The 26,182-nt window shown below is 35.2% G+C and overlaps 1 protein-coding gene across 4 annotated transcripts in view; it reads right to left on the bottom strand.

Moving 5' to 3' along the window:
• Positions 1–961: 961 nt before the first annotated feature.
• LOC149135420 (uncharacterized) overlaps positions 962–26,182 on the bottom strand; it is a 35,739-nt gene continuing 10,518 nt past the window's right edge. For 2 of the 4 annotated variants that reach the window (XM_089351990.1, XM_089351991.1), the window contains exons 4-9: positions 16,598–16,765; positions 13,800–14,237; positions 11,045–11,140; positions 6,397–6,526; positions 2,622–2,718; positions 962–1,286 (exon numbers count right to left, since the gene is read on the bottom strand). In XM_089351990.1, coding sequence (XP_089208116.1) covers positions 1,052–1,286; positions 2,622–2,718; positions 6,397–6,526; positions 11,045–11,140; positions 13,800–14,237; positions 16,598–16,765 — 1,164 coding nt within the window. In that variant the 3' untranslated portion in view covers positions 962–1,051. Of the gene's footprint in view, positions 1,287–2,621; positions 4,061–6,199; positions 6,527–11,044; positions 11,141–13,799; positions 14,238–16,597; positions 16,766–26,182 lie in introns of all 4 variants that reach the window. The other 2 variants (XR_016241847.1, XM_089351992.1) reach the window with 2 other exon arrangements.

The raw sequence follows: 26,182 nt of genomic DNA, 5'->3' as shown, positions 1-26,182 counted from the left end.
TTCAAATAAAGTTTGATAGTAACATGTTTTATGAAATGATTATCAACATTTTTGAAAGAGCGAGTAATATATAATTACAGCATAAATGAAAATGGGGCCTTGAAGTTTTCAAAGGCTGATCTAGTTAGACTTATTAATTTCATTAGTCACACTGGCCCATTGGAACATGTAACCAATGGTGCTTTTGTTGTTCAAAATTTTCCATATAAAATTAGAGTTAAAACAGTCAAGCATTTCAACCAAACTGTTAATTAAGCAAGATGAAATCTAAACATTTTGTAATGACGAAACACTGATGATAAAACAGACATTATACACTGCCAGAGTCTCCATCAACAAAAAACCATCAGTGTTAATAAACATAATATTGTTTACTTAAAAAAATAATAGATTATTTCGACAGTTAATAAATAATTATTTATTTGAGTTTGCTACATTATTTCTTTTGTACAGGAAAAGCACAAATTTTAAAGAGGGTTTTTAAATTTCATTAATGCATGTATTTGAACATATAATTCTTTGGACCATTGCTGTAAAATATTATGATGATAATAATGATTAAATGTAGAGAACAAAACAAAACATCTTGGAAGGAGATCTAGCAAGGAAAATCTAATACATTTTCACTTGCTGGCCATAATTAGCTTACTGTCATCTCTAATGACATTTAGAATGGTATAAATACCACACTCACTATAATTTTCATTTCTTCTCAGTGAAGTTAGGACCTAGTGCCTATCTAAGAAACTGATATTATTCAACAGGCACTGGGATAAAACCAGTTACCTGCAACAAAGAGGTAAGCTCCAAGCAAACCATGTTCAATCCCAGGTTATATCCTATAACACAATCTTACTTTCCATCCTAAAAAAAAAAAAAAAAAAAAAAGACAAAAACAATTTGGACTAAAACCCAAAGCAAAATGAAATACTTTAAATGGTAGATAACAAATAACAAAAAGTTTTGACCTAAAAATTATTTATTTAAAGATTGGATTGGGATCGGATAGGGGAGTTTTCAGAAGTCAAAATGGGGCATTTGACTGAGAGTGTCAAATTTTCACAGTAAAAGTCACAGGTCGACTGCCTGCTTGAGTAGAGGCTGCAGTACTGCTGCTACCAGCATTTGAACCTTTGTTGCTAAACAGTGCTTTATGAATTAGATTCACATCAACTACAGCAGTTGATGAAGTAGAAGAACTCTGTGAGGTTGTTCCACCACGGGTTGATGTACCACTATCCAGTTTAGGATTGGCACCAGAACTACTGTTTAAATCTTTTCGGAACCTGCAATCAAAACAAGTGAATCAGTTAAAAGAGAGAACAATAAAACAAGAACAATTCTTTTATTTAACATATGTACAACATTCATAATATGCAAATTATCAGTTTCCGTCAAAGTTTTTACATAAATCAATTTAGATAGGTTACTGATGAACCAATGAGTTATTTCTATTTTTCTGCTGTTTTTATCCTTTTCACAGCCGAACTGTTTCACACATAAAAAGTGTTGTTTCAGTAGACATATAATAAAACTTATATGATAAATGCACAAATAGCTGTTAAACTGTGTTAAATTAACTTATGTAACTTTGCATGGAAAGTGTTAAAAAGTTTGTATGAATGAAAGTTATCTTGATTATATTGGTATAGCATACTCTGAACTTGAACATGTACTTATCAATTTTAGATATTGTAATCCCCTTTTCAAAAAAAAAAAAAAATTTATTGCAGATAAAAAACGAATAAAGGTTAGAGAGAGGAGTGGGGGAATAGCTATGAAAAAAAAAAATTAAAAAAAAAGAGTAACATGCCATTAGATCTCCAGTATTCACTTTTAGATCACTTTATAATTAGGAGAGAAGGAAGTATTCTGAGGCTGATGGAAAGGAGGAAGACATTCTCAATCTGAGACCTGGCCTGAATGCTTGTTATGGAGTAAACTCTGCTAAAGGAATGCAAGGAGCCAGGTGATGGATTAAGTCCACTGCCTAAGTAGGTCATGGCAGGATTTAAATTTTGAATGCAAAGAACTGGAACAAATCCTGCAAAGTATGTGGCACAACAATCTTACGCTTCTATATATCTACTGTACTTTTTATTGAGCATAAAAAGGCAAAAGGTAAAATTGGTTTCAATGGGATTTAAATTCAGTGAGTTGAAACAAATACCATGAGATATTTCATCCGATGCTCTACAACTCTGCCAATTCACTGCTAACAAGAATTATATGACACTTATTCTTGTAGTTGGGTAATCCTGAAATGATCTTGTTTAGAAGCTCAGTCGCTGTGAAGTACTTTGATGTTTAAATATCAACATGCCGTGATAATGATCATGAATTACACACATCAGAGAAGGACTTAACATTTGGTTAGCATTATACAAATGCATCTTCAATTTGGGATGTTGAATAGTTCTTACAAAGAATGAAACAGAATCAGTATTTAGGATGTTTATCGACCTCAACCCTAAACATTTTCATTGTATTATACCATTTCATCTTGTAACTCCCATCTTAAAAGAATCAACAACTAACAGAAGCGTTCAACCTTGTTATTAATATAGCATCATAAACTAGACTATGTAGCTCAACAAAGGAATCACAAACAGAATACATACTTGAGAGGTTCTCCCAGAGATTTTGGTATTGCGGAACTGGAGTGGAGAGAAAACACTGGAGATGTAGGTGTCGTCAATTTTACTATCATTGGCTGACCTATATATATATATATGAGAGAGAGAGACGTATTTATAATGTTGTTTAGTCTACAGAGAATACAATTAAAATCTTAATAGTTAAAAGTAGGCAGCAGTCCAAATGAAAAAGTAAAAGGCTTTGTGACAACTAAAATTTTAATTAACATAATGGATCTTTCATGAATTTTAACACTGACCATTCAATTATCTGATCAAATTCACATTCATCTTGTTAAATTAAAATATAAGTGGCTGAGTATTCAACAGACGCATGAATCTTTAATGTAATTCTCAAGCTGAGTCATGATCTGTGACAAAGCCCATCTTTGAATTAAAGATACAGTTCATCTGACAGGCTTCCAGTTTCCAGCTACCCAATTCCACTCAGAAGGCTTGAACTGATGTTAGGCAATGGTGAAAACATTTTTCTGAATTGCCATAGATTGAACCCAAGACCTCATCACTGCAAGGCAAACTTCTCAACCACTCAGCCATGCTTGCATTTTCTTCCACATAATGTCAGGGATGATTTTTTGTCAAATTGAAAACTTTCAATGACTTTAGATTTGCTAATGGACAGCCTATCAGACATGTAATATCAGATGTGAATCAAACAAGTCAGAAATGGTCTGATTTTACTCATTCAATTTCTATTTAATATTTTGTTGATTTTTCAAGGAAGAATGAATAAACATGAAAAGATTTTTAACCAGGGTTTTAAAAGTTGCTATTCACTAAACTAGGTCATCTTTAGCATAGGATTGATGTATTTCAGTACTGATTTAATCATCTTTCTACCTTGCCCCAGTAGTATACTTCAGTTACAAAGTCTGTGTTAAGAAAAAACATCTAGCTTATGTAAAGACAGTTTTATAACTATCTTAAAGATAGAGCTGACAGTATTACAAAACTGCTCTTTTGAATGAGTGGTTTTAGCCATATAGATATTCACAACAATGTTTTCATGGAAACTCAGCTTTCTTTTACCAAATTCATTTGTTATATTCATGACTATGAGACTGTTGTAATCACACTTGCTGTTCAACGGAACAGCTCCATGATCAAAGTTGTTCCAACAGTGACATTCCTGCATGTTTTCAGGTATAATGTATCTAAAACTATATTGTCCAAAGTGTTCTTTCCTTTTTTTTTTTTTAAGACAGTAGGGAAATTAGTCAATTTCCAGCAGCTTGAGGAACAACAATAAAGTTCACTCATTACAAGTTTTCTATTCTGGAGGAATTTAAAAATAAGCTGGAGTGCACTTCATGGAAGGTCAATTGTGTGTGTGTGTGTGTGTGCATACACTATATCTTCACATAAAAGTGTCTGAACAAAAACCAGTAAAATCAGACTGGAGCCTGGTGTTGCCATCCGGTTTCACCAGTCCTCAGTCAAATCGTCCAACCCATGCTAGCATGGAAAGCGGACGTTAAACGATGATGATGATGTTGACATTCCTTGTCAACAAATCCTCTCTAGCTCTGTGCTTTCAAAAACAAATTTAATAAAAATCCTTTACACAAAAAAAGTAATGGTCAGCAACAGGAAAGGTATCTGGCAGTAAAATGAATACATATATCTCATCATCATCATCATCGTTTAACATCCGCTTTCCATGTTAGCATGGGTTGGACGATTTGACTGAGGACTGGTGAAACCGGATGGCAACACCAGGTTATCAACAAAATATGAAAATATTCTAACAAAAGGCCTTATGTACAGACCTTTACGTACTGTTTGATATCTGGAATCAATATATAAAGTTGAACAACAGCTGTCAATTTCCCAACACATTTCATGACAGTAGAAAAAAAAAAAAATTTATGCACTTGAGGGTCAAATATGAACAACAGTGAAAATTCGTAAAAATCATATCTCAGTACATCTGATAATAACTATATAAAAGGGAGTTAGGCAAACAAGATCATAGTTTTAGTAAAGGCATGTTCTCAAACCTTATCCCGGATAAATTTCTAATTGTATGACAAAAACATTTATCAGTAAATTTATAGCTGATAAGGGCTTGTTCCTAATGTGCTAAAAATAAATACATAAAACAAAATATCAATATCTACATTTCCAGAAGTATTAGGCATCACGTGTCATTAAAAAGTTACAAGTGTCTGAGCAAAGACATTTCATGCTTTCTGGTCTAGTTCATTACTGTCAGTCACTAGCACACCTTAGGTAATTCAATGCTTTGCAACCTTGTTGCAAGAAAGAAGGAGATGAATAACACCAACATGCTTCTGTTTATCATAATTAGTATTAAGATGATGAATGGCCGAATCATTTGTACACAGACAAAATGATTAGCAGTATTTCATCCATCTTTATGTTCCGAGTTCAAATTCTACTAAGGTTGACTTTTGCCTTTCATCTTTTCAGAGTCAATAAGTACTGGGGTTAATTTAATTGACCTAGATCTGTTCCCCAAAATTTCAGGCCATGTGCCTCTAGTAGTGAGGATTATTATTAAATTGGACAAAATGCCTTGCAGTATTACATTTGGCCTTTTATCTTTTCAGAGTTGATAAAGTACAGTCAAAAACTAGTACTGAGTAATTATCAGTCGTGTGTCTTAATTAGAAAACATTACTATCCAAGATGATAATTGCAATGATGAAATAGTAGATGCTACAAATATATGTCTCAGACAGTATCTGAAAACGGGTACGTCTGTACATAGATATGGCTCTGAAAAGAAACACTGGTTTTTAGGATGCAGACCTAGTTATGTTACAGAAATTCTTTTGCCAGGAGGGATCAGCTGAAAATTTTGTGGAGGTACTGGGAGAGAGGGAGAGAAAGAAATGTGAAACAAAAAAAAAATGTAATTTTATTTTATTTTATTTCTCTCTTGGCTATCACTGCCTCCAAGTTTCCTTATTTCTTCACACCAATTTCTTTCAAATTTCGCTGCTACTCTCTATCACCAGTGTTTTGGTCAATTATTTTTAATTCCTCACCATTATTTTTCCTGACCAGACATGGATCACTCTAGCCATTGACTTTCTTTCCTAGTTTAAGTTTCCATACACTGAGAACTACAATAATTTAAGGTCGCTGTACCTACATGTACTATGTGCTTGCAAGGTTCAGCATTTGTAATAGAGGCTTGTTGTGAAAATACAGTTCCTTGTTGAAGATTTCTTTGCTTTGTATACAAGTTACACTATTGATTAATTTTTATGTTGTGTACAAAAAAAGTGTGAAATATACATGAGTAAATACAGTATCTTTCCTACTGGCCATAGAAAATCTTCCAGCTGTCACCGCCTGACTGGCCTCCGTAGGATTTTCGAGCGAGATCGTTGCCCGTGCCCCTGGACTGGCTTGTGCGGGTGGCACATAAAAGACACCATTTCGAGCGTGGCCGTTGCCAGTATCGCCTGACTGGCCTTCGTGCAGGTGACACGTAAAAGCACCTACTACACTCTCTGAGTGGTTAGGAAGGGCATCCAGCTGTAGAAACTCTGCCAAATTTAGATTGGAGCCTGGTGTTGCCATCCGGTTTCACCAGTCCTCAGTCAAGCCGTCCAACCCATGCTAGCATGGAAAGCGGACGTTAAACAATGATGATGATGATGATGGCTCTATACAAACACACACCACAAAGAGAAATAATAGTACACTATGAAAAATAACTTACAACTTGAGTTAGATTTGAAAGAAAACAAGAAAGGAACCATACCATCAAGTTCTCTGTTGTGGTATTTATTGACAGCTGCTACAGCATCGTTACATGATAAATAAACAACTTCTGCACAACCAGCTTTCAATAGATGGGCCTTTTTTAGAGCTCCAACTGCACCAAACAATTCCTAAAAGTAAAAAGAAACCCAATTCATTTAATAGATATTATTTCAAGTATATGAATAATAAAAAATAATCTAGGATTTAGGCACAAAGCCAATAATTCTACCTAATTCAGAATCCTTTAAACCATAGATTAAGTTTTCTAATATAAAAGGAGTTATTTTTTGCTGATGGAATATTGTAAATAAAATATATAAAAAAAGACTCTACAAAACAATATACAATGAGTAAAAGAAAGATGCTATATATCAACTGATGTTTTCTTTTACAGATTTCAAATACTAAAAGTCTGATGACAATACAATGAAGAAATGCTAATACCACTATAAACGTATATGGTTTGGAATGTTTAACATGCAAGCCGATATCTATGAACATAGATAAAGTAGCAGCAGCAGGAGGCCATAAATGTCTAGTAGCAATAGGGAAATTAACACACAAGTGGCTGAGCACTCCACAGATACACACACCCTTAACGTAGTTCTCAGGGAGATTCAGTACAACACAGGTGACAAGGCTGACCATTTGAATTAGAGGTACAACTCATTTTTGCCAGCTGAGTGAATTGGAGCAATGTGAAATAAAATGTTGTGCTCAAGGACACAAATTGATACCAGGAATCAAACTCACAACCTTGTAAGCCAAATACCCTAACCACTAAGTCACACACTTTCACATATATACACTCACTTTCTCTCTCTCTCTTACACACACACACACACACCTGCTTCTCATTACTTGATTACAATGAGTTTACATTACCAGCAATTTAAACGAGGGTTAACATAGCAAGTGACTAATGCTGAAGAGAACACTACTTCTGGATAACAAATGGTGGCCTAGATATACCAGGGATGGCATTACAAAACCTACATAATTAACTATTTTGTCACAAACTATGCAGATTGTAATTTAGTTGTACTCCATTTTCTAAGCAGCAGAAATAGGCTTTAATCACCTACACCAACCAATAACTAATTAGTAATATATTTTATTTTCCCTTGTATTCTTGACTAGAAGACCTAACTGCCACTTTTCAGCTGGGCTTCACACTGAAAGCATTTATTAGATTTTCATCACAACACACATTGTGTACTTTTCTTCTACCTAGAGTAAAGAATCTTGATTTATTAAGACTACACACCCACTCACATGCGTATATATGTGAACACACATACATACACTCTTAGCACTTTGATTGACTAAAGGCAGTGCTCCAGCATGGCCATAGTCAGACGAGACGACTGAAACAAGCAAAAGAATAAAAGAATAGCAATTGACTGCCTCCCTTAACTAATAGACAGATGACACTGCATAGTAATCAATAGAGTTATTGTTTACAAAACTAGCATGCTTGTTTGTATTATGTCAAATCATTTTAAAAGATGACCTTTATATATCTATTTCAATACAGAAGACACTTGTGTTTTAAGATAAGCTTAACAGAAAATAAACAATATCATGATCAAGGCCACATCAAAACAACATTTAAAAACATTTGAACAATATCAAGCAGTTAGTAACAAATGGCATGCTAAGAGGATATATATATATATATATATATATATATATATATATATATATATATATATATATAATAATGCAAGGAATACTATCAGACAACTTGGCTTGCCAATTTTCCATATAGAAGGGACCAAAAGTAGAGGTATTCTGAATTATGAAACTCTGTGCCAGTGTGATGTCAAAAAATTCGTATATTTTGATTGTGTATTTACCCTTGCCAAGACTGGGGCATGAATGCTATTAGTAGTTGTTGAAAAAAAGGGAATACAGAGGGCTCCTCTGAAAAGACTCAAAAGTGGGATCAGCTATTGAGGCAGCCAACTATACAGTTGGAAGAGCCAATAAGAATATCATAGCAGTGAAAGCAGAACTACCAGGGATAGTTGATGCTGAAAATATCTAGTGAAGTAAGGGATACACCAGTTATTCACATAACTAAATAGGAGGTGTTATTCCCAAAGACTGGCATATTAGCAGCATGGTGAACAGTTCAAAGGAGTTTCTTTAGAAAGGAGCAATTACAAGGATATGAAATTGATGAACCAAGACATGAAAGTTGCAGAGAGAATTAGAGGAGGCAAAGTTTGGTTTTGTGCACTGCTCTCTTTTTAGCAAGGAAGCTAGAGAGATCTCAACCAAGAGGCACTACTGTACCTAGTATTCATTTATTTTATACATGTTAAATAAAAAAGAAACTAAGACATTTATCCATGTTGCTGCACTGATCTGCTACCTCGTTTGTAACCCAAATATACAATCATCAGCAAATTCCCACAACAGAAGAAATCAGGCTAAACAAATAAGGTACAACAATCTATTTCTGAATATTGCTAAATATTACATGACAAAATAATGGTATTATAATCTCAGACCCAGTTCTGCAGTCATTCTCAAGACATTGATTATGTCTATGCTGTTATAAGATTGTACAAGTAGAGTTGGTAGAGACTAAACAATAACTGCATCATGATAGCTTATCATAATTTATTAAAAAATAACTGCCTGAAGATGTATTTAGTAAGTATTTGACAACTCCTTAAACATATGCTTACTTAATAAAGAAACCAAGGTAAACTTTAAGTTTACAACTAAAAATATCTTTTACTACTGCGCCACAATTTTGTATAGAATGAAGAACTGTTATCTACATCTATTTTCTGTCTAAAGAAGTTTCATGAAATTTGAATGGGTAATTTAATCCTATGTCTAAGTGAAGAATTATCAACAGAAAAACTCTATCAGTCAAGTGTAAAGTTTTAAGATTTCCAGCAACTCCCAAAATTTATGCAAATACTGAAATAAAATCGTCATCCATGCTAGCAAGACAACAGATGGCAGTAAAATACTCATTACAATTATTAATCAACTCTTACTGAATTGAAATATATGAGCATTTGGAATCATTGCCCATCAAAGAGAACAAGTAACTCCAAATAGGAACTCAGACCATGACAAATCATCTAATCCATGCTGGTATGGAAAGCAAATGTAAAATGATGACTGACATAATAAAGTATCATCATCGTTTAACGTCCGCTTTCCATGCTAGCATGGGTTGGACGACTTGACTGAGGACTGGTGAAACTGGATGGCAACACCAGGCTCCAATCTAAATTTGGCTGAGTTTCTACAGCTGGATGCCCTTCCTAACGCCAACCACTCAGAGAGTGTAGTGGATGCTTTTACGTGTCACCCGCACGAAGGCCAGTCAGGCGGTACTGGCAACGGCCACGCTCGAAATGGTGTCTTTTATGTGCCACCCGCACAAGCCAGTCCAGGGGCACTGGCAACGATCTCGCTCGAAAATCCTATGGAGGCCAGTCAGGCGGTACTGGCAATGGCCACGCTCAAAATGGTGCATCTTATGTGCCACCCGCACAAGAGCCAGATATAAAATAAAATTGATGTGAAATATGTTTAATCTTTTTTAGCTAGAACTCTTCATTCCAGAATAAGCAGGTACAACAGTACAACAAAAGCAAGTACACTGCAATGGGTGCTGGCATGATAGTGTGGTTAAGCAGTTCACTTCACAATCACACATGTCTAGATTCACTCTCATTGCATGGCACATTGTGAAAATGATTGATCTTCTACAATAACCCCAGGATGAACAATAGACCTGTAAGTGGAATTTGGTAGTTAGAAACTATGTAGAAGCTCCATTTCAACTACTGTGAAACTATTTGAAAAAACATTTTGCAGAAATGAAAAGAGCCTTCCTCTGCTCTTTCTATGATGCACACCTTGTGCAGTCATATGTTTCATGCAAATATTGAACTTCTTAGTCACCAGATGAAGCAACATAACAAACATGTGGGAGAAGAAAGAATACTACTTGGAAATAAAAAATCGGTGATATTATGTGTGAATGTGTATGTATACACGTGTATATTTTATCAAAGTATATCAGTAAAGGGGGTAAACATCACTGAGAAAGAAAAAAAAGAATGATGCTCTTTGAATGAAATTTTTTGTGATATTTGTTCTGCCCTGAATTTAGAAACTTCCTTGCGTCACTTTTACAATAAAAAATGCAGTGAACTAGACTAGTTGAGCAGAAACTGAAAACGTGATATAAATACTGCAAAAGGTAAAGCATGCTCAGTCATTGCTACAGAAATCAAATATAAGGGAGATAATAATGGTTAACCCCCTACAACCTAGCGTTAAATATTTTATAAGACTCAATTTGCGGAATTTATCACCATTACATCACATATAAATGCTAATTTATGCTAGTATATACATACAATTAGAAGTACTTTTAAAATAAGCTTTTGGGGTCCCACTCTCTTTCCGGAAGAAAATTAAAGAAATGTCAAGAGACATTAGACACATTTCTCAGTAATATGAAAATATCACTATTCCCATATTCATCACGACTAAAGTTACAACTATCATAATTCGTTCATATTTATTCTTCTTTGAGCTATTGGGATTTTGTACTGTTGCAATATTTCTTTTCTTCTAGAGTGAAATAAAATGCTTTGACTTACAATTATATCATCCTGAGTGACAATTGGATGAAGATTAGTGACCAACACACGGTAGCCAGATGAAGATGAAGAATTGGAGAGAATGTCAGAAGAAAACTGAAACAAATCAAATCAAAGAAATTTATGAACAAAAACATATTTAGATTAAGAATAGTTCCTTTCTAAATGTATTTCATATCTGAGGCATAAACACATTAAAGAGATTTATCTATCTAAACCATTTACTGGGGGAAAAAAATCATTACTATCTAGTTTAAATGGTTCCTGTATATTGTACATGATTGCAGTAGGAAATATGTAAATAAAGGCTTCCAAAATGAACATGCAGTGAACACAGCACAAACAGAATAATTGTTGAAAACAAGTAAATAAAAAAGAAAAAATGTGGTACACACTTAAAAAAAAAAAAGTTTGCTTCAAGCTTAATTTCCGTGGTAATTAAGTGGATGACATTACAAGACTCACTGCCAAGGAGGACATCAGCCTATTGCAAAGCCAATCCTAATCCCACTAACTATTGCTGGTATGTGTTTTCAGCTGTATAGATTGTAACGAAATGCTTTGCTCAAAAACACAATATCTTGCTCCATAAATATAAAATTCAGAAGTTCTTGATACTGTCAAAATGATTATGAGTCCATTCACAAATACTTATGTATTTATATAAATTTGGTTGAAAAAACAGGAGAAATTTAACTGAATATATACCATTTTAATGTCTACTTTTCCAAGCTTGCATAGGTCAGAATTCATTTTGGCAGATTTTCTTTAGCTTCATGCCCTTCTTCAAGTCACTAACTTGTTTGTTTCCAAACAAGCTAATATTTTTCTGTTACAAGACATACTTCTATGGCTGACTAGAAATAACATCATTTGTATGACAGAGGCACTTGTTTACAACTATCATGGGATGCCAAGACAATAACACATACACAACTGGGAACTTTTTGTTTCCATCTACCAAAAGCACCCGCAAGGTTTTGGTTGACCTGAGGCTGTAGCAGAAGACACTTGTCCAAGGTGCCATGTACCAGGACACAACCTAAAATCATATGGTTAAGAAGCAAACACCTCAACCACATAGTCATACCTGTATGTACACACACACACTATATATATATCCTAGCCATGCAAGCGTGGAAGATGGATGTTAAACAATAATGATGATTTTAAAACAATGACTGGAAAATTTGGTAGTTTTTCATTACAGCATGGGAAATACAATATGAATAATAATAATCTTTTCTGCTATAGGCACAAGGCTTGGAATTTTGTGGGAGAGGACCAGCCATTATACCAAATCCGGTGCATAATTGGTACTTAATTTATTGACCCGAAAGGATGAAAAGCAAAGTCAACCCCAGCAGCATTTGATAATGATAATTTTACAACAGTTATTGAGAGAGAGAGAGAGAGAGAGAGAGAGAGAAAGAGAGAGAGAGAGAGAGAGAGAGAGAGAGATAGAGAGAGAGAGATAGAGAGAAAGAGATAGAGAGAGAGAGAGAGAGAGAGAGAGAGAGAGAAAGAGAGAGAGAAAGAGAGAGACAGGATCTATTGTAACTCTTCAGACAAAAATTATATTTGAATTTCACAGGAGACTTAGGGATTGATCAAAAACAAGATGAGTGGATAATATCCAATCCAACCAAAAAGTGTAATGATAGTTACTTCTGATAAGGACCTTATGAAGAAAGTGCCTGAGGACTATACCCCAACAACCCTCCCAAGAATAGTGGACAAAGAAAATGCATGGATGGACAATGGGTAGAAATCATGTTACCGTTTTACAGAGTTTACTAACATGACAAGATATATTATAGTCACAAGGAATATTTTGTTAAAATATGTCAAAGACTGTAATTCCAAGAAAGTACAAGTAATAATCATTTCAAATTACAATGCCAATCTATTTGTATCATTTGACATGTAATATGGAGTTGGAATACTTGGGCTGCTAGTTTCTCACTTAGAATCATACTCTACTGAAACACTACTACACTACTTGGTCCTAGATAAGGAACTCAAATTTGAGAATGGATTTCAATGTTTCTGTGGAGAATTTGTGGGCAATAGATACCATATAACTTGGAGATGTTATCTGTAATACATCAGTATCCTAACTAGGAGATATTCAACTCTCATCAGTTTAACGCATAATAAAACTGGAGTTAACAACCATTGCTTAAAATTCATATGAGGCTTAATTTTTTTTTTCATGGCTTAGTCAGGAGTCCATGATCTCCGAAGAGCTGATGAGACTGGGCAGAATTAAAAAGAACTAGTTACAGATTGTTGCAGTAGGTAGCATTGCAAATCAAGTTATTTATCCTCAGGACCAGGTGGTGATGTTGAAATGGTGCATCAAATTAGGTCTAAGACTTAAGTATATATAAATAAAAGAACAATCCAAGCATGGAAAAGTAGTTAGATTACTTGCCAACTAGAGTTCAAACTCTAACATAGTAAACTACCATGACTTGTCTCTTTGTTAATTTAGGTGTAAATAGATTGTGACTATAATTCCTAATTTCTTGGTTCAATGGCTGGAGTTAGGAAGAGCATTGAACAGTGGAAAATTTGTTTCAATATTTACTTAATTTGGACCCCCCCCCCCAAAAAAAAAACAACTAACAAAGAAAACCTTTAAACCTTTCCATCACTGACAAATAAATTGTAAAATAAAATAGTGATCATTACTGTATTGACATTAACTTGTACTCATGCAGATGTCAAATTCAAAAACAGAATTACTCACCTGGTCATGTGAATCAACATTACTTGCAGGTTTCATACGCTTTGTAGCAGATGGAACAACCCCAAAATCTCTGGACTGACGAGGAAATTTGATAAGACTTTCCCGATCTAATGGTAAGGAAGATTTCGATGGATTGCTAGCAACTTCGTATTTGTCTCTACGAGTCATTGACGAAGAGGAAAGTACAGAATTCTGGCTAAGCCGTAATGACCATGGAGATGAGGATGATGACTGTTGTGGTAGTGGTGGTGGGGATGAGGGTGAAGTAAGGTGTCGAGCAGTAGAAGTGAGGGAAGAGTATCCAGAAGTACTCAAATGTTCATAATCATAGTCTATGGATTTAGGAGTAGAGATTTTCTCTCGATAATGATCATTCTTCAATTGTATAACAGGACCTCTCAGGGGCTCATATGTTGCGATATTTGATCTTTCATCACTCTGAAACAATTGAAAAAAAGTCAAGTTAGAAACTAAAAACATAAAATGATACAAATATATATATTAAACTTCACACAAATTGAATTACAGCAGGCACCTAGCAGCATTTGACAAATCCATTAGATTTAAACATATGCGAGGAAACAGTTGTAGAGTGTTTAGAGTAAACTGTGTGGTATGGTCATGTGATGTGCATGGAAAATGTTAGCTATGTAGAGCAGTTCAAAGTGGATGGAAACATAGGAATAAGAAGTGATGACTGATCTCAAGAAGCTGAACCTCGCAAAGGGGGTGGCCAAAGACGCAACACGTGGAGAAATGGTGTGCTAAAGAAAATCTAAGTCCATGAAAACATAGAAAAACAAATGTAAAAGAAATGCTGGTGGTCAAAGAGGGTGGGATGATTAACATCTACAATTCATGCTAATATGTACATACTCGACCCTCATCTTAATTACTATACATCATTCTCTCATTATTCCTTCATCTCTCACCCTCCTTTTTTTCAGTTAGTACCTTCCTGCTCTGTCTCTTCTATTATATTCTGTTCCTCTGTCACTATCTCACTTGCTCATGTTTCTTTTCAATCTAACCAACAACCTCCATGTAATGTCTGTCTCTATCCCTTTCCATTACCCTCTTCTCTATCATTCTGGTTCTCTTTTTAGACTCCCTCTTTCTACCACCACACTGCCTATGTCATGGGAGATAGCAATGCATGCACACCTGCCAATTCATCCCTTGTTACCTGGCTAATTTATCAGCACATCTCACCTCAACAACCTATCCCGACTACATTGTTCCAAAAGACATTGGTCTCTTAGCCTGAAAGCTGATCTAAATCTTCCCAACTCTCTTTGCATGAAGACCTTACCTGATGCCATGGAGACAATCATCAGCTTGGCACTGGCAACCTACTGCCCTTTTGCTATTAAAAATACGAAATGGACTGATGCAGAGGATGCAGCAACGGGGACAATAACCTGTTCATTTGCTGTTACACTTCAAGAAGGGCCCTTGCCTGATCAACTGGGTACAATCAACACAATCATATTTTACATCAACTTTTCCATGCCAGTAGGGGTTGGATAGATTTTCTGAAGCTGTGCTTTATGTCCAGATACCCTTCCTATTGCCAAGCTTTTACTTCATATAATATGCAGAGATTTAGTGTATCCTTCTCTAAAGCTGACGTACATTTAGTTAGATACTTTATTTAAGACATAATTCTGACTAATAACTTGAATTTTCACCAAAAATACTATTAAAGGAATGATACAACATGCATGTGCGCACGCGCACACACACACACACACACAAAAGGCATTTCAGAGCATATAAATTGTCATGCACACATGTGCAGTGAGGGGACTTAGAGAATACCACATACACACATTCTTTTTCTGGAAGTGTGTGTATATGTAAGTTGTTAATATCTATCAAGGAAAAAAGTATTCTCAATTATCAATTGCTATTCATTATTTTGTCTTTTACTAAGCTGAAACATATAGAGGTGCAAGTATGGCAATGTTGCTACAGAGTCCAATTGGTTTCCATCCCACTGCATTGCACCTTGGGCAAATGTTTTCACCAAAGCTTTGGCATGACCAATGCATTATGGGTGAAATTGGAAGAGAGGAACAATATGGAACTCTGCCATACATATATTTTATTCATTTAATCTGTTTTTTTAATGCTAGAATGGCTCAGATTGGGATTAATTCTGAGGCAGGATTTCATAGCCAAATACTCTTCATATTGTCAATCTTCACCTGTTTTCAGCAAGGGGTTTTTAATATTCCACAGGTCTTCAAAACAAAGAGTGACCAATCACAGTGCCAACACAGAAAGTAAACATCATCATTCTTCTCAACCCCAACAAGTGAAATAGTAATGCTCACACACAGGTATGTATGTATGTGGTTGCACTGACAAAGTTTTGGTGACAGTCATGTTATGCATACAACTCCTGTAAACAATGTCCTGTAGCTTGACAATTTCAGTTTCAACATGTGAAAACCAGTGGAATAGAAATACTTTACTTGAATAGAAATAGTTAGGAGTTGAATGAGACTTCTGGAAATAATATTCTACGATTAATATGCCAGAAAGGGTATCTGCCACAAGAAGTTTCACCAAAGTAATGCCAGCACAAAAAGAAAAGCTGATGTGAAAAACACTCAGAAAATTGATATTTTAAATTTTCTTTTTGTCATAAATGAAAAAGAAAAAAAAAAAGGTAGTAACACAGAAGGCAGCAATGGTAACAGAGGCAAAGGTACCAGATGATATCTGTTATTTATTGTCATACAACACACACATGCAGCTGAATATTTTACACTATAGTTTTGAACATTTACCTTATTTTGAACATTTAGTCTATTTGGAATATTTTTATTCATTTGGAGCCTTTTGTTGGTGTCCATTTGTGAATGAAGATATACTGTGCCCATATCAAATTGGGATGCCATTGGACCACTGCCTGCTGAAAGGAGACCAGTGTCTGATGGTGCTAAATCATTGGTCAACTGAAAAATAAAGACATTATTTACACCCATTGTAATGGATGAGAGGAGCAGCAAGAACATGAGCAATTCATTACATGTGTATGTTGTTAAACAACTCCTGATATTTCAACATTAGTAGGCTCATGGAGTAGATGCAGCTGTTGGAAAACTCAATCAGCAGTCTAGCCATGGCCATTTTGTCTTTACTGGAAGGAAGTACAAACTGACCTTAGAATTAGCATTTAAAGCATGTGATTTCCTACATTTAAAAACTGAAGAGAGTTTGTTGAAGGAAATTTGACTGCAACGATAAGCAGATAGTACAGCCAGCCATCACTTGCAAGAAAACATGGTTTGGTAACATGTATCATACTTCTGCTCATTGTTTTAGGTACCTATGTAGTCATGAACAGATACAGACATCTTCTTGACTCTCTTACACCTGACCCAGTAGAACAGCTGCAGGGAGAGAGATGAGTAGATTGGAACAAATGCACCACCTGATACAGAAACTGAACCCATGAACTTATGATCATGAGCCAAAGACTAACCCACTAGGCCATGCAGCTTCATTAAACAAGTAAAATGACTGTAAGGTTCCTTGCTTAACTTGTATTATTATTTCTACAACTGGATTTTGCTCTGATAAAAGAGGACTTCAATGCTTTGTCAAAATAAAAAGCAATATAAAAAATTCCATGAGAAGTCAACCTGACAGAGTGTCTCAGTAATCAAGATGTGCTCTGAGACTAAAGACATGCTCTCAGTTGCCAAAAATTAATAACTCAAATAATGGTGAGAGATCTTACTTCTCTATTCCAGGTTGTATTTCAGTCTACAGACATGTAATGGGGATGTTATATGTTAAGTATTCAATCATAGATGCAGACATGAGTGTGTGGTTAAGAAGTTCAATTTGCAATCATGTGGTCCTAGGCTCAGCCCTAATACATAGTACCTGGGTAAATTATTATTCCAGGCCAACCACTACAAGGAAATCCAACATGTATAAGCAGGTGAGAAAGTTGTCATTTCTGCTTCTTACTTGAAATCACCTGAGGAAAAAAAAATTGTGTTTGTATTTCTGGTAGACATTAACATCTCTTAACTCTACACTCTCAAAATAGTAGCACAAAAACTCCCTTACTTGCAGAAACAGGAAAATGTTGTGATAGGAAGAGCATGCAACAGTAAAAACACTGCCTCAAACAAATACTAGTCCAACATATGCCAGCATAGGAAAACAAATATAAAATGAACAAATTTAATTCTGACCAAATAGCAGTGTATCCTTCTAACCAAGAAGACCCTTTAAATACAGGGAATAAGGTCTGAATTTGGGCATGTAATAGTTCACACCTGTTAAACTCTCAGATTTATGGAGTATACATTTGCTTATGTACATAACAATGCAACATAAATGGCAGTCATTTCAAAAATTTTATACTTTTTGTCAATTTGAAATTCTATTATTTTTTCATGAACTTTCATCATAAATTTTCAGCATTTATCATTTTGAGAATTCTTTCAAGGGCTTCCATAAGAATCATCACTTTAACATCCACTTTTCTATACATGCATGAGTAGGATGGAGTTTATTGAGGCATATATTTTCTATGGCCTGATGTCTTGCCTGTCACCAACCCATACTTGTTTCCAAGCAAGGTAATATTTCCCCATGACCAGACTTGTCTTTGCAGAATAATAGAAATGAATGACATTCATTTACAATTATATGATGTTAAGACAAAGACACACACACACACACACACACAATGGGCCAATCAAATCCACTAACAAGACTTTGGTTAGCCCAGGACTATAATAGAAATCCATGGTGCCACACAGCGAGACTGAACCTGAAACTGTGCGGTTGGGAAGCCAAATTCTTAAGCACTCACACATGAAGAGAAATTAAATAATCAAACAGTATAATAATATAATGTAATATCATACACCAATTATCATGTATCTTTCTGACCAATCCTAAATACAGGTTATGCCAGGTATTTAAAAAAAATTTTTAGTCATAAATGAAAGACAACCAAGTGCAAATGTTTTAGGGCATGCTCCAAATTTTAACTTTCTCACACTGGCAGTACATCTTTTAACTTTCTGATACATAGCGTATTCCAATTAGTTAGGAAATGAAAAGGTGTACTGTGCTTATGTTCTTAGCAGTCAACCACAGCAACTTCAAGATTGATGTAAACAGGTCCTTTGTGTTTAGGATCAGGAAATTGCTGGAGAGATACGTCATCTGTGGCCAAGAGAAAAAAACGCTAACAACTAGACATTGTCAGGGCAACCAAGTTTGTCCAGCAGGTTCAGAACATCAATGACAAACTCCAGCAAGATGATGAAGACTATTGAGGAGAAGCTCGAGGTGGTAGAGCCCACTATCAGAAGCATGTTGCAAAAGAGCATCAGGTAAAATTCTACAAAAGAAAAGAAGGAAGGGGCAGTTCATATCTTGCTAGACCCAGACAAATGTGTTCATGCGACCTTTTTCCTAGCTCTCTGTTGTAGAGGAGGTAGATGGCATGGAGAAAAACTATCTTGGCATGTAGTCACTTCTACTGATACATTGAGGCTGTCAATGGAGCTGTGTGCACTTTTGTTGATTGACCTATTTCTTTGATGTATCTAGCAGGAAGTGCAATGATTCTCAGGATTTTTTTTTTTTACCCTCAGTTTGATGAGTTTTTTCCTGGTGCATTGACTTGTTCTTGCATGCCTGACACACCCTCAGTAGCTGTATTTTCCTACATCATATAATAGCACCTCTTCAGGCATGACATGTAATATCCCCAGGCCACATAACAGGCTGACTTAGCAACGAATAGCCACCACAATAGTATAAAGCTTCCATCCCATTCATAATTGTTTCTGTTTTAAAAATAGACCTAGAATATTTATATTACATGATGAATTTTGCACCCTTTTTTTTTTCTTTTTACTTCTGCTTTGAGTGCATGGTAAACTTTCTGTGTCTAAATTCAAACCTCACCATAATTCAAACATCCAAAATAAAACTGAATAACAATACAACTTAGAAACTAGAATAAACCAAAGCAGCACCAAGACACTGTAATGTGTAGTAATACACTCTCACAAAAATGACATCTAATCACACAAATGACAGCTGCTGTAGATTGCGTATAATTTTGAAATTATATGGTTTCAGATTCAATTTCCTTGAGTAGTACTACAAATAAGTATTTTCTACCTTAGTCTCAGGTCAACCCAAACCCTTTTTTGTAAAATTTGGTAGACAAAATCTGTGGAAGCTATCAGAGGAACTGTTCCTGTTCTTGGGCAGGATTAACTCTTGGGAATTAACTTGTCATCAAGTTTAACATCACCATCTGACCTATAAGTCTGAACATAACTTCTATACCCGAACATGATCATGGGCACTGGCCTTCTTTCTCAAACTAAGCATTTAAAAAAAAATAAAAGGTTAATAAAATAAGTGGATACAATAATCCACTTTAGTAAAGGTGGAATCAACTAAAAGTTAAAAGTAGTAGGTGGAGAAACTTAGGAATTGAAAATTCCTTTTAAACTCTAATGTAAACGGCACCAGGACATAAAATATATTTAGCACAGAAGATGGTCAAGTAAATGAAATTTATGCAGGAGTTAACGATGATACTGAAAGATGTCAACTATTTCAAAATGAATAGATTGTGATTATTTAGATGATGGAAAATAACAATGAAATAATATTTACATTGGATTCTACTGAGAAAAGAAACAATTTCAAAAGAAATAGTAAAATGATAAGTCTTGGCCATAACCATATCAGTAAAGAGGATGAATCTGAGAAATGTGTAAGGATTCTTCCCATAAGAAAGATGTTAAATGCAGATATTACTATATAGATAGTATAATGCTTGTCATACACTCATTCATGTAATTACACATGGATATATCATTGTTAATTTCTGAATATCAGTACTATTCTAATTACAATAAAAGAGTTTTCATGTTTAATCCCACTGCACAACAATTTGGGCAAACTTTCATTTTTGAGTTTTCACCCCCCCACCCCCCCACCCCCACCCCGAAAAAAAAAAGCGTTTGTTATTTACATGAACTGAACCATTATTACTGAAGTATAATATACAGTTTGTTTATAATATTTTACAAAAAAAAAAATTTCATTGAGGATTTTTCCTTTCAAAATTGTTTATATGCCTGTTCCATTTCACAAGATTCCATTCATAAAAAGTTTTGCCAACTTCCAAATACTATTTTTTGATTAGGTAAAAAGGATCAAACTCTAAACCTCTAACATTTTCATAAAATTTTTCTGGAACAAGTCAATAACAAAATCAGATTCAGTGTGAAAAATTACATCAATATACCAAATTTGAAAATTCATGCTTAACTTGTCTTCTCCTTCCAGATATGTTGGATCATCTGCTGTCCAGTCATTCTGGATGCCCTCCCTATGATCAATTGCAAGAGTGTAGTGGGTACATTTTCTTGTGACACTAGCACTAGAGAGGTTATCACACCCTCAACAAGATAAGATTTAAGGGTTCTCTCAAATCTACACTTTCTCCAAGTTCTCTGACTACTTGTGCTCCATTATTGGCTTGATTTCTACAGCAAGATACCCTTCCTAAGATTAAGCACTTTACAGAGTTTATGAGGTGCTTTTTCCATGACACCAGGACTAAAAAAGTATCATGATCTTGATGAATCCAAAAAGTCCTTCCTCTATACTTCACAGAGAGCAGTTAGTGTGTTCTGAAAGCGACCAACACTAGAGAGATAACCATGTTCTAGACAAGTCTAAAGGAATCGCATGACCACAAGTGACTGCTTGCTCACTAACTGTTTTACAAAGTGGTGAGGCACAACTGATAAAAGAGTTGAGTAATACAAGTATTTAGTATTTTGAGATTATATATATATATAAAGACATGGGACTTCACAACCCTATGTGTCAACTTAATTTGTTACAGAAAGACTTAGGCATGAGTAATAGAAGCATGAATGAATAGTGATAAGTAATAAGAAGAAAGTATGATAGAGAATGAAAGATAAGCATGCTTAAAATTCAGAAATATGTATGTATAGTAAAGACATTATGGCCAAGAAGATAGGGGGCTGAGAGAAAGCAACATGACTAAGGAGCAATGATACAGACCCAGGATATGTAAAAGGAAAAGGAGCAAGAGTATGAGGGTAGGCAGTAAATTGGAGTGATAGAACAATAGGAGTGGGTAATGGTAGAATGTACAGGGCATAGTTAGTCCAGTGTAGACTCAGATGAACTGGGGTTCTAAGTATTCTGTAATCTAGATATATAATTAAAGCAACATGGTCAAGAGAAAAGCACAGTGGTAATAGAGAATATGACTCAGGAGATAGAGCAATGACATGAGATTCAGGATATGTTGGAGAATAATGGTGAAAAAACAGGTCACCTTTGTAAAAAATTGTGTTTAATGTTCATTATTATTAAATTTTTGTTCAGAAAGTGTTTCCATTACAAATTACTAATGCTTAAATATAGCATGATGGAGGGTGAAGACAGAGTTACTGAAGATAAGCGATCCAGAAGGGCAAGAGTAGATAGCAGGCAATATATAAAAACACGCACATATACATACATACACACACAATACAGTGATTCAACTATTGTGAGTAGATTTGAAAGATGGAAACTTGAAAAGGTAGTCTATTGTGTGTGTGTGTGTGTGTGTGTGTGTGTATCTGTATTTGTATACATCTGTCACTTGTTTGAAAGTCAATAACATTTGTGGTGTTCTGTTGCCATTTCTCATGATAATAAACCACCTGTTTACTTCCTACCCTCAAAGCCGTGTGGAATATAAAATCCCTTACTTGAAAAACAGGTAGGGATTAACATCAGAAAGAGCTATAAAACAATGCTTCAATAACATTCAACTAAACCAGTGGTTTCCAACCTTTTACTTGTGCATAGCCCTACTTGGAATCTTTACACCACCACCACCCCACATTAGTGAAGAAAATACTTCAATTAATAAATGGTTAATAGAAGAAACAAGCCACTTTTGAAAGAATCAAAAAACTTCAATAAAAATAAAATTTATAAAAATTATAAATAATCATGAAATTTTAAATTAGTTTTATTAGGTTGGTGCATAATTATTGCAACTTTTTTTCAATAAATTTTACTCAACAAAAACAATAACAACATTTAGCAAAAAACATCTTTAAATGATTATTCCAGAGCATATTCACCATCTGCTTCAATTACTGCTTTCCATTTGCTTGGCAGCCGGTTGGAATAATCATTTAAAGATGCTTTTGTTAAATGTTATTGTTGAATAAAATTAATTGAAAAAAGCCGCAATAATTATGCACCAACCTAATATCATGAAATTTATTTCTATGAACAACAACTGAACAAAAATTTATAATAAACCTTAAAAAATATTTTTCAAAGGTGATCTGTTTTTTTACAGCTAATGTAATAAAATCCAAAAAAAATATCAGTGTCAATTAATTGCACATTTATTCCCTATTCCTCTATTTAACAAAAGCTAAAATATTTTGTGGGATTAATAAAACAACCATTTAATCATACATTATTTTCCTGGTATACCATACATAACAAAAAACTTACACTAATATCCAGAAAATAATTTCTAAAAATATTACTTTTTGACCATAAAATAACATCCTTTAGCCAAAAAATCAGAGGAATGTGCCATATTTCTTTTTACTGTATTTATTCAATAAAATCTTTGTGATTGATGCAGTTTCACAAGTTTTTCAATATCAGGGTCCATGGTTGTTAGAGATGAACAAAAATCACCTCTACATACAATTTCTAAGAGATGTGAACTTTTGATAGCAGGAATGATACTTAGTTAAACTGGACACAACTAGGTAAAAAGTAGGAAAGGTAATAGAACGAAATTTTACTTTCTGCTAAAGCAATGGGAATTTCATAGTAATTTCACTGTGTCAATAAGTTATCAAGTCCATGATTAAATTTAACTTGAATAGTTTGCTTACATTGCAATTCAATAACAAGGCTTTCTTGTTGCCCATATCAACAACAAATGCATTTGTCCCAAATCAATCTACCACCCAACTTGGAATGCTCATTTCAAAGAAAACTTGGAACCTAGACTCCTAATCATTGTGCAGTTTTTTTAAGTGTTCAATGTACACTCAAATATCAACCTCTTGCAGCTCCTCCTCAGTAGCAACAAGAGTTGGAAAATGCATTAACTCCATCATCATCATCATCATCATCGTTTAACGTCCGCTTTCCATGCTAGCATGGGTTGGACGATTTGACTGAGGACTGGTGAAACCGGATGGCAACACCAGGCTCGCGCCCAAGATTTGGTGACACAAGAAATTTTTCGAGCGAGACCATTGCCAGTGCTCCTGGACTGGCTCTTGTGCGGGGCCGTTGTAGGATTTTCGAGCGAGATCATTGCTGGTTCCCCTGGACTGGCTCATGTGCAAGTGGCACATGAAATCTTTTTTTTTTTTTTGTGCGGGTGGCACATGAAATGCACCATTTTGAGCGTGGCCGTTGCCAGTACCGCCTGACTGGCCTTCGTGCGGGTGACACGTAAAAGCACCCACTACACTCTCTGAGTGGTTGGCGTTAGGAAGGGCATCCAGATGTAGAAACTCTGCCAAATCAGATTGGAGCCTGGTGTAGCCATCTGGTTTCACCAGTCCTCAGTCAAATCGTCCAACCCATGCTAGCATGGAAAGCGGACGTTAAACGACGACGACGATGAGATTAGGTTTTCTAAGGAAAGTATTAGTAGCCCCTTTTCAATTTAAAATGTCTATTTTAAATTTGTAGCTGTTTGTTCTGCAAATTTAGCTTTTTGAATATATCTATTTTGAATATATATTCAATAGCTAAGATTTCTTCTCTAAGCTGCTTGGCATTCATGACTGTTACAACACTGTCCCAAAGTTCACTGAAGTTATGCAAGCAATTAGCCTTAGTGATTGTCACCAGTTGTACGAACTTCAAAGCAATAACATAATATTGAATTTATACAAGATTTTCAAGTTCAATTTAATACTTGATCAATGATAAATTATCATCATCATTTAACATCCATTTTCCATGCTGACATGGACTGGACAGCTTGACAGGAACTGGCAAGCCCAGGGGCCATACCAGTTCCCACAGTCAATTTTGACTTGGTTTCTATGGCTGGATGCCCTTCCTAACACCAGCCACTTTATAGAGTGTGCTGGGTACTTCTTATGTGGCACCATCACCAGTGCTTTTTACATGGCACCTTGGTTTTAGGATATTAATCCTTTTGTAGTAGTGGGTGGGTCTTCTCAAGCATAGTAATGCGCCACATATCTCAGTTTTCTGCTATCTCCTTCATAAGGCTCAGTGCTTTGAGATCAGCAATCAATATTTCCTCCCATGTCTTCCTGAGCCTCCCTCTTCCACAACTTCCCGGTACTTCTGTATGCAGCTGCCTACATCCATATGCATTACATGACCAAACCAGCACAGACTTCTCTCTTGCACACTGCATGTAATTCTTCTTATACTTAACTTTTTTTCTCAATACTACTGCTCTGTAGCACATGTACACTGATATTGCACATCCAGCAGAGTATACCAGTTTCATTCTTCACTAGTCTTCGCATGACTTCTGCATTCAGGGCCCACGTTTTACAACCATACAGCATAGCAGTTCATACACATGCATCATACAATCTTCCTTTCATTCAGAAAGAGATCTTTGGTTACCAACAGAGGTAAAAGCTCTCTGAACTTTCCCCATCTTATCCTTATTTGTTATAACAGAAGATATAAAAAATGAATTGTGTGTGTAAATTTGAAAGAACAAGAGACAGTAATAGAAAATTTTAGGAACAGCGTGGTAGTTATGTGGCCCCCTTCACTAAACCTATGACCCCTCCATTCCCTAATTGTTCTGTAGCTCCATTGAACTCTGCCGTGGCCCATTTGAGGTTATATGGCACGAGTTGGGAAACACTGGTCTAATTTATGCCAGCATGGAAAAACAAACATAAAATTAATAAACAAACACACATACACATGCCAAAAAGGAAGGAACAAATGAAGACAGTGTAGGATCAAGGGGTCTTATTTTCATTGGAGAAAACCTCACAAGTGCTCTACACAGGTAAAATAGTATAAAAGTCAAGTACCTTCTTTCAACTAACTCAAAATTAATTATATAAACATAGTAACAATTCAAATAATAGTAACACAAAATTACTATATCCTCACTTTATAAGTAAACAATATAATCACTAGATCTGCATGGGTGGTTGAACCTTGTGGATAATGCAACAACAAAGTGATGAAAATGTGAACAAGTGCCTAAGCTGCTTGCCCTTTCTGTCCCATCAAAAATAGGTGCAGGTGTGGCTGTGTGATTAAGAAGCTTGCTTTCCAAC

This window comes from Octopus bimaculoides, chromosome 5 (assembly GCF_046866305.1).
Source record: "Octopus bimaculoides isolate indiv1 chromosome 5, ASM4686630v1, whole genome shotgun sequence".
Classification (NCBI taxonomy): domain Eukaryota; kingdom Metazoa; phylum Mollusca; class Cephalopoda; order Octopoda; family Octopodidae; genus Octopus; species Octopus bimaculoides.
Note: the sequence above shows the minus strand (reverse complement) of the source record. Positions and strands in the feature narration are given on the sequence as shown.